Source organism: Prosopis cineraria, unplaced genomic scaffold (genome assembly GCF_029017545.1).
Source record: "Prosopis cineraria cultivar Desert tree isolate PC_DT_omini unplaced genomic scaffold, ASM2901754v1 PC3, whole genome shotgun sequence".
NCBI lineage: Eukaryota > Viridiplantae > Streptophyta > Magnoliopsida > Fabales > Fabaceae > Prosopis > Prosopis cineraria.
In genome coordinates, this window is record NW_026555334.1 from 46,180,022 (window position 1) to 46,189,869 (window position 9,848).

General features: G+C 39.4%; 1 protein-coding gene across 4 annotated transcripts; it reads left to right on the forward strand.

The window, feature by feature from the left end:
• The first annotated feature begins 1,286 nt into the window (after positions 1-1,286).
• On the forward strand, positions 1,287-9,848 carry LOC129306304 (protein SEMI-ROLLED LEAF 2). 4 transcript variants are annotated; one of them, XM_054946821.1, is made up of 21 exons: positions 1,288-1,554; positions 1,634-1,832; positions 2,305-2,442; positions 2,900-2,974; positions 3,108-3,223; positions 3,402-3,520; positions 4,112-4,236; positions 4,405-4,452; positions 4,784-4,986; positions 5,154-5,350; positions 5,461-5,744; positions 5,861-6,007; positions 6,318-6,707; positions 6,813-6,962; positions 7,366-7,453; positions 7,540-7,664; positions 7,809-8,000; positions 8,084-8,218; positions 8,476-8,616; positions 9,025-9,228; positions 9,427-9,848. In XM_054946821.1, exons 3-21 carry the CDS (start codon positions 2,308-2,310, stop codon positions 9,541-9,543), a joined length of 2,991 nt encoding a protein of 996 aa, XP_054802796.1. In that variant the 5' UTR covers positions 1,288-1,554; positions 1,634-1,832; positions 2,305-2,307; the 3' UTR covers positions 9,544-9,848. The 4 variants fall into 4 exon arrangements, with proteins under 4 accessions (XP_054802793.1, XP_054802796.1, XP_054802795.1 ...); XM_054946818.1 differs by lacking the exon at positions 1,634-1,832 and having other exon boundaries at positions 1,287-1,554; XM_054946820.1 differs by having other exon boundaries at positions 1,288-1,832.

The window sequence follows — 9,848 nt, forward strand, 5'->3', positions numbered from 1 at the left end:
AGGAAGGTACTGAATGGCAAATCAGAAACGGACAGCATGTTAGTTTCTTCAATGATAAATGGTTACTTGAGGAGGGGGTGCTAAAGCATGTCTACCTTATAACCTTATCTCCTAAAGAAGAGAGACGCGCTGTAGCTGATTGGACGGAATGCGGCATGCGGGATTTCATTCGTTTTTCCTCACTGCTATCCACTAATATTATTCAAAAATTGATTTCTGTGATGCCTTCACGTCAGAATGTGGGACATGATGTCATGACTTGGAAGGCTAATAAGTGCTTACTTTCTTATTGAGAAATGTCTTGAAAATCTATACAACCCATTTTTCAAAGTCATTTGGAAATAGATAGGTCCTGAAAGAATCAAAGTCTTCACGTGGCTTGCGTATCAAAATAAACTCCCTGCAAACCAGTGGAGAAGTCTGTGGAGTTCTCAATCAGCTATATGCAACTGGTGTAACAATAGTGTTGCTGAAGATGTTCTTCACATATTGAGAGATTGTATCTATGCAAGGAAACTATTTATTATATGCTTAATCCCAGGTACAATGCTCAGTTCTATTCCACTTCTTTAATTGATTGGATTGAATTAAATCTGAAAAAGATTTTTGGTATTGGTATTAATGATCACTGGAGCTTGATACGGGGTGTTTCAATTTGGAAACTCTGGAAATGGAGGAATTACCATATCTTCCAACCAAATTTTATAAAGCCCCACACCCACATATTGTTATAGCTTATGAATGGAGATCCTTCACATCTCCTGGACATATAGATGATGACAAGCTGCAACAGAGGCATTGCATGCAACCACCTTATGGTTGGGTGAAAGTTAATGTAGATGGAGCAATGTTTAATATTGATGGCTGAGCAGCGTGTGGTGGTGTTATCCGAGACCACAATGGTAGGTGGACAGCGGGATTCACTCATTATATTGGGGATTGTGATGCTCATTTTGCTAAAATATGGGCTATCTTCGAAGGGCTATGTTTAGCTTGGGACATGAGATACACCCGTATTATTATTGAGTCTGATGCAAAAGAGGCCGTGGACAATCTCAACTCTACTTCTTCATACAGCACTGCTAGTTTGCTTCACCTGCAGATTCTGTCTTTGCTCAAGTATGATTGTTCATGTTCCTAGAGAGGCAAACTCTGGCTAATACGTTGGCAAAGCAGGGCCTTCAACAGTCTTCCATATCAGATGTGGTCCCTCCTAATTTAAGGGGCCTTGCGGACGAAGAGTATTTGAAACTCTCGTCCCCTTTCTTTTAATTTAATTCACTGTCTGGCTCTGCCCTCTCTTGTAGAGAGAGACAGAAGAAGACAAAGTTTCAACATCAGCTCCCCAAAAGCGTGTGCACAAGACATCTTGAAAATAACCCACACCCAGATCTGCGTCTATTTATGCCTGCTCTTGGCTTGTTTCCCAACCCAATCATAATAGCCCCTTCCCGGTTCCGGTGACAAAGAGCTTCGAACGCCACCTACGAATCAGTTCGTGAATTTGAAAATATGCCTCTCCTTTCGCCTACTCCTCCCTGCAAGCACCCATTGGTGGAGACCCCTACTCTACTTTTTTAGTCAATGAGCATAGTAGAAAAGAAAAGACACTGACACCGATCACGTGATCTAGCTCGTAGTCTCCAATCCTACTCCATAGTCACACTCACGCCTTCTTTTTCGAGTTTGGTTGCCCGTTGGCTCTTCTGCTCTCTGCAGTCGCTGGCTCCCTCACACACAGTTCATTATCCCCATTTGCTTGCTCTTTTGCCGAGCACACTCTGGGGACGATTCACAGGTCTCTCTTTCCAGATCCGCTTCCCCGGGGCTAGGTATATTTTCCCGGTTATTTTCGCGTTCTTTCTTTGTTTTTGTTTTTGTTTTTCATGAGTTGTCAGAATCGTTGAATCGTCTACAGGCGTCCTAGGGAGTCCCTGATGAGTAGTAGAAGCATTATTTTTCGCTGTCATCTCGCGGTTCTCGTTGTTATCTTGAATAATCTCGGCACAATGTGTGATACTTTACTTGTTTCTTTTCTACTTTTCTAGTTGTATATTGCTTTACTCCTCTAGTAGTTGGTTGTCTCCGCATCTCCCATTTTTCGTTTCCGCTGCTACTGGGTCTGAACTTTGAACTCCAGATGGTTTGCATTTTGCTCTAGCGTTGTCTTGCCTTTTATCGTTTTGCTTCCCTGATTCGAGATTTTCTGTGTCCTTCTGTCGTTACTTGTTCTACTAAACCGTCAAAATCCTTTTCCGGTTCCTATTGTCTATCTGTCTTCTAATTTCTTTTGAGAATGTGTAGGAAATGGGTTTCATTTCCCAGAAGATTTTTCCGGCATGCGGAAACATGTGTGTCTGCTGTCCTGCGTTGAGGTCGAGATCACGCCAACCTGTCAAGCGCTACAGAAAACTATTGGCTGATATGTTCCCGAAATCCCCAGTACGTATTACTGTTTTTTTTTTTTTTAAATTGATCCTGCAATCCCTTTGAGTTTCTATCGGCTTGCCACTTGATAACCCACTCTTGAAATTAATTTTGGCTGGCCAGTAACTCTATGCTTCTTACTATACATATTCAACCGGTGAATGCAATATATTCTCATTACTAGGGCAGGATGCTCCCTTCTCTAAAATGAAACCTTGAATTTGTTTATTACCTCTGTTTTTTGAAACTTTAGTTAGGAATTTCTAACCAATGGTGGACATTTATCTTCAATTAATCCATAACTAGAACCACTTATGAGCAGCTAACTTTGGGGGTTTTCCAAGGCAAAGAACGCGGTTATTAATTGCACTTAATATTTGATTAAAAAAAAGGCATGTTTTTGCAACCTGCTCCCATCGCTTTGTATGAGCAAGAGCCTCTGGTACCATTGACTTAATTATATACTGTTCAGGATGGGCATCCAAGTGACAGGAAGATTGTCAAATTATGTGAATATGCATCAAGAAACCCAGTCCGAATCCCTAAGGTATTGATACTATTAATTCAGTTTGACATCTTGTATGTGTAAAAATCAAGAGGATTAAAAAAACAAAAAAAGGGACATACTTGAATGAGCTGAATCAATTGCTGAAGTTCGTCATGTCATCATATTCTGCTAGATTGCAAAATATCTTGAAGAAAGATGCTACAAAGAGCTCCGATCTGGGCACGTTAAACTTGTCAATATTGTGACAGAAGCTTTCAACAAATTGCTTTCCATGTGTAAGGTGCAGATGTAAGTTTCTCGGGATTAATGAGCTTATATTTCCACATTCTGATGGAGCATTTCCATTTTATATAAAGGATTCTGCTATATTGTCTGTTTAACATGTATTGTCTCATCATATGAGAATAGTTTGTAACTTTCTTTGTGGTTCTTCTTGTATTTCATTTATGCCTTCTGTACATTGCAGAGCTTACTTTGCTGTCAATGTTCTAAACGTGATTTCTGAGCTCTTGGGCTCTTCTAAGCATGATGAGATTCGGACACTTGGATGCCAAATCTTAACGACATTTATCTATAGTCAGGCAAGTAACACAATCAGAAGCCTTGACCTTTGGGCTTCCCACTCATGCAAGTTGTGCATGGTTGTAGTTTCTTGAAATCAGTTTTTTACTCAGAATTATCTACAGTAATAATATGGACAAGGAAAAGGGCATTTTAGTAATAGAGTAATCTAAAGAGAGTAAAAGCATATCCACGATATTCATAACCCTGCAGTTCAAATCAACCAGTAGCTGATCCTTCATTTTTCTTTATCCTCTTGTGAAGAAAGGAGAGGGGTTGATCAAGCATTTATTTAATAATGATAAACTGATCTGTGTGTCATGCCACTTTATATCTGTAATATGGATAGGGAAAGAGCAATTTAGTGCTAGAGTAATCTAAAGTGAGTAAAAACACATCTACAATATTGATAACGCTGCAGGGTAAGTCAACTAGCAGCTGATACTTCATTTTTCTTCGCCCTCTTGGGAAAGGAGAGGGGTAGATTAAGCATTTGTTAATGATTAATTGATCTCTGTGTCTTACCACTTTCTTCAACCATAATAAGTAGTTGGTATCGTTTCTGTGATGCACTGTTATTCTGTTCATCTATTAACTTGATAATTGTGCAGGTAGATGCCACATATACTCATAACATTGAGAAATTGGTTAGGAAAGTATGCATCCTTTCACAGGAGCATGGTGAATCACATGCTAAGTGCTGTTTGAGGGCAGCAAGCCTGCAATGCCTTTCAGCTATGGTGATTAATGCTTTATTTGATTTCCTTTGCATTTCAAGTAGACAAAAGTTTAGCTTATGAACGCTTTATTGCTCTCTAATATCCATGGTTTCATTGTTGTGTTGATTTTTTTTCCTTTTTATCTTCTGGTAAGAGCAAATTTTATTTTCCTGCCTTTGTTCCTGGCAGATATGGTTTATGGCTGAATTTTCGCACATCTTTGATGACTTTGATGAGGTGAGTTATTCAGTTTCTCAACCATGAAACCATTATAGCCCGTTAAGTACACTTTCTGGTCATATTGCTTGAGGCATATCTTGAATGCTTTTTTGTCCTCTTTTTTGTTTTTGGTTACATTTTTTTTCCTCTTTGTCTTCCAACATTTAACATAGATCATCATGTAAATGTGTACTTCTGTGGAAAATGTGGTAAGCTGCCATTGAAATCATAAAGCTCCTATAGAATCATTACTTTTTTTGTTGATCAGATGCTCTATATGATTTTATGTGTTGAATTCCTGCTTGTATTTTATGTGATATCCTTGTTATGTTGGTTCATTCAAATGCAGATTGTCCGTGCCACATTAGATAATTATGGGAGAGCCAGGCACAGTGAAGGCGCTGACATCAGGGCAGAACCTCATCATAATTGGGTGGATGAGGTTGTCCGATGTGAAGGGCGGGGTGGTGCAGTCATTAGTAATGAGAATCGCCCTAGTTGCTTGTTTTCCCTGTCCCAACCTGAAATCAAGGATCCTTCCCATTTGAATAGGTAGCTAGTGGTTGTTCAAGATCTTAAAATGAGTTACACACACACACACGCACGCACGCACAATAAATTTTGAGTCCTGCCACTCCAGTTACACAGTTTATTTTTTCTGATAATGTTTTGACAGTTTGTTATTACTCTTTCTTTTATGTAATGCTTGTATGTTGTAGAGAAGAAATTGAGAACCCTGAAACTTGGGCTCAAATATGCATTCAAAGAATGGTTGAATTGGCAAAGGAAAGCACAACCATGCGCTGTGTACTTGATCCAATGTTTGTCTACTTTGACTCTGGACATCATTGGGATCCTCAGCATGGGTTAGCAATGATGGTTCTATCTACCATGGCACATTTCACTGATAATTCAGGTATTAGTCTGTCAATCACTCCTGACCAAAATACTAGTGTGAAATAAATTATGGTGGATTTGTCGTAATATTCTCCTAATGTTACCCTCTTTTTTGTTGTTATCCCCTAGACAATCAGCTGTTAATTCTGGCTTCTGTGATTCGTCATCTGGACCACAAAAATGTTATGCATGATCCCCGACTTAAAACTAGTGTCATTCAAGTTGCTAGGGGTTTAGCTATGCAAATTAGGTCAGGTAGAGGGTTGGTGGAGGTTGGTTTTGTTGGTGATCTTTGCCGGCATCTTAGGAAAAGCCTTCAAGCCTCCAGTGAATCAGTTGGTGAGCAAGAGCTAAACTTGAATATCATGCTTCAGAATTCTATTGAGGAGTGCTTGCTAGAAATTGCCAAAGCGGTGGGTTTAAAGTGAACAGTTCTGCTTCCATTTCTTTTATCCTCAAATTTAGTTTTTACAGCGGATAGGGTCAATGACTTCTGCTACTAAAATACTTTCTTTTCTGGGATGACAAGATTGTTGATGTTCGGCCGCTCTTTGACTTGATGGCAATAACCCTGGAAAATTTGCCACCTGGTATCACTGCCAGGGCAACCATTAGATCATTGATAATACTCTCTCGAATGATAGCTTTGGCTTTAGTCTGTTCGCATGCATATCAGGTGAGATGAACTTCTTATGATCAATTTCTTTAAATAAAGGAAGCAAACTACAATTTGAAGCAAGGGTTTGAAATTAATCTTTATAACTAAATATGTGGATATTTAGCAATTTTATGTATTATGGATATAGAGGCACTGTTGGAATATTGACTCTGACCAGATTAAACCTTTTGCTACTTGTTTTGGTTTTGAAGAAGCAGGCTGAACCATACTCGTCAATTGGAAGAAAATTCCTTTTGCATTAAATTTTGAAGCTAACTGGTGTTATCTTGGAATACATCCATTGATCATTTATGGTGATTTCATGTAGGCATTCCCTGAAGTCCTTCTTGTGCAACTCTTGACAGTGATGCTGCATTCAGATGTTGAGGCACGTGTTGGAGCACACCAAATATTTTCTATACTTGTTTTTCCAAACTCTTACCATCCTCATGAATGTTCAGACCAGCATAAAATACGGCATGCCCATACTTCCACTGCATCTGCATCTGCTTCAGTTATAGCTTTACTTGAAAAGCTCCGCCGAGGTAGTGATGGCACAAAGTCAGAAAATCATGGGCAAGCTTTTCATGATGATTATAAAGAGAGGGATAATGTGGAAGACTGGAAGCAGGGTTGTAGCTTGAAGAATTCCCCTAAATTTTACAGACTGAGCTCTACCATTGATAAGACTACTGCATCAACAAGTCTGACCGAGACAGTAAGCATCTGCTATGGGTTTCGATGAATAGGTTTTGTTATTTGTCATTATACCTTAGTCAATATGGATTTTTGGAAAGTAAGGTTTGGTCTTAAATTGGCTCAGGAACCAAATGTCTTGAAGCTTGGTGAGGATCAAATTGCACAGTTGCTTTCTTCCTTTTGGGTTCAAGCCAATCTTCCCGATAATTTGCCTTCAAATATTCAAGCTATAGCTCACTCCTTCATGTTAACACTAACTGCTTCACACACTAAGGTAGATTTTCTTATACAGTCATATTACTTGCTCTATTTCCTGCTGTAATTACTCGTGTATGATTTTTTCATGGTTACCCCTTTTGTGCATTTGGTTAGATTATGTACCATGGATTGAGTGGTTGTATGCTTTACTTCTACAATTGTGCCAAGGCCATGAATTAATCATGTAAATATGATGGCCTGAGATCATTAACAATTTTGTCATTGTATCTTGCCTGGTTCCTATTGTTTAGTTAGTTGTACTTACATAGGCCAATGGCCTACCTACTTGTTGGATTTGCATGCTTATACATACAGCAATAATGGGGCACGTAGTCAGTATTCATTACTGATTTTGATTGATGCATGCTTTTGCACACATTTGTTTGATTGTTCAAATCTGTTAAAATTTAATGTTGCAGAACCTGAATGATAAAGATAATAACTTGGTGGTCCGCTTCTTCCAGCTTCCTCTTTCCCTCTGGAATATGTCGTTGGAACCAAGCAATGGTGTGACCTGTAGAAAGTTTTCCATTTCTGATGTTAGTAAACTCCATGAAAGAAAATATGGAAATGATCAATTCATGTTTTGCCAGGAATGTTGCCTCCAGCTCGTCAAAGGTCTGTATTGGTACTGTCTACAAGCATGTTGATGTTTGCCGGCAAATCGTATCAGATTCATGAGCTGAATGACTTGTTCAAGTCATTAGCAGTATCTGAAGTGAGTGACTGAATTTTTGCCGCTCTTGTTGCATCTAATGCTTGTTAGTTGATTAGTATGAGTTTTAGTGGTATAAAAGCCAATTGTTTTGGTCATGTCTATAAAAATATCTCCTTAACAGTTTATTGCTTTCCGTAAAGACAGATTGATCCGTTCTTGGGCATCAGTGATGACTTTCAAGTTTATACTAAGATCCATGTGGACGCAAGAGAATACGGTACTGCTGCTGATAATCAGCTGGCTATGTCAACAATTTCTGAGTTACAGAACACAATATGTGAATACAAGCAGGCCATGAAGGATATTTTGGTTCAAAATCTGGCAAACATCACTAAGGTATTTCATTTCATTCAGAGGCCTTACCTCGTGCTTTACCTACCACTCTCATTCTCTAATTTTCCCCTTTTGTTTCTGTTAAGCTGGATGCTGATAGCCTCGCTGCACATTTGGAAGAAGCATTCAGGCCTGATGAAGAATTTATGTTTGGGCCAAAATCAATTATTGATCAGAATCACAAGATTATGCATTCCAAGGAATCATTGTCATTTGATGGGGTATATTCTCTTGGCTAATTGCATTGTGATCATGGTATTGCCTTGACAATTTTAAATTACATTTGAAACTAGTTTTCCTCATTGAAGCTCTCTTAATATCTGAAGAGTTCAGAGTTTCTTAAAAAATAAATTGAATATCGGAGGTGTAGGATCAGCCAGCGGCCAGAGTTCTCCATGGCCAGTTCTTCTTGTTTTTTTTTTTTGGTGGAGATGGTTAGGAGAAAAATCCATTGATTGGTGTCCTTTTGTTTATGCAGGATTTTCTCTCAAATTCGGTAGTTGAAGATGATGCTATCAGTGAAGCATCTGTTTCTGATGTGTCTCGGTTTTTTCCTAAGATGCCTGCATCCCCAGCTGTACCCCCTCGTCTTATCAGCATTGGACAGCTTATGGAATCGGTATTAGTTTTACTCCCATGCCTTTGTAAATTTGATGAGAGGAGTGCACACTGTAGTTCACAAGCTTTGCTATTTCTACCTTAATGTAAAAATGTTGGTGGAATTATTCGTAAAAGATATGTGTAGTAATTTTGAATATACGCAATACCCATTGGGTCGTTGTTCTGGTCTGCTCTTCAGAAGGAAAGAAACAAAGGATCAGGTGGGGCCTGCCTACGTAGGTCTCTCTCTTCACAGCAGGGAAACTGAACCCTAGTGCTATGTTCACTTGCTGAATCTCCATATTTCGTCTTGATGCCAACTTTCCAAGCAACATAACCGGCATTAGATGACAGAATGTGTTTATTGTCACTCTTCATTCTTGCCTCTATAGGCTCAATAACCCATACTGTTGTTTTTACTTTTTAGGCACTAGAGGTAGCTGGTCAAGTAGCAGGAACAGCTGTCTCCACTTCTCCTCTCACATACAATGCCATGGCTAGCCAGTGTGAAGCCCTTGGGACGTGTGCAAGGAAGAGGCTTTCAAACTGGCTTGCCTACGAGAACCATTACAGTCATCCAGTTGATAAATCACTCCTGGCATTTAGTGAAAGTGGAATTGCAGCACTTGAGGTCTGTCTTGTTCTATGTTTACGAGGCTTTTATGTTTCGCTAAGCATGTCCTTGCATAGAAAGAGTTAGTGGTTTACCATTTCTCTTGGTTGCAATAGAGGACTGTTTCATTCTTGCATTAGTCAGTAATTGCTCAAACTCTGAATATCTATCCAGTTCTCAAATGTAGTGTCAACTTCTCTCCTCACTTGCATGCAGATAACAAATGACGGTGGACATGCCCAAGTAGCTGCATTGCCAAGGGATCCATGGCTGGCCATGAAGCTGCCTCCTGCAAGTCCATTCGACAATTTCCTCAAAGCCGCTAGGTGTTAGATGACATGATATTCTTCCCAACAGAAATGTCTAGGATCAGTAGCATGAGTTTCATCCTAAAACAAGAATATCACTTTAGGTGTGCCGACGCTTAAATTTATATTTCTAAGAACTAACTAGTCTGGCCTAACTGCCCCAGCATATTACATTGCATTTACTTGTTTTAACCCATGCTGATGAAGTCCTGTACGTATACTTCTAGATAGGAGGGAAGAGCTGTAAACGGATTAGGTGGGGCACCATGGTTTACTGACTTGTTTGTGTAACGAAATTCCTAACTTGGTACCTGTTCATGGAGCCTATAA

Excerpts from the sequence above, each read along its gene's own strand:
- LOC129306304 (XM_054946818.1), top strand. The coding sequence starts at position 1,513 with ATGCCTCTCCTTTCGCCTACTCCTCCCTGCAAGCACCCATTG. Across the intron at positions 5,351-5,460 it reads ACATTTCACTGATAATTCAG|ACAATCAGCTGTTAATTCTG; the intron begins GTATTAGTCTGT and ends GTTATCCCCTAG. Across the intron at positions 8,617-9,024 it reads TTGGACAGCTTATGGAATCG|GCACTAGAGGTAGCTGGTCA; the intron begins GTATTAGTTTTA and ends TTTACTTTTTAG.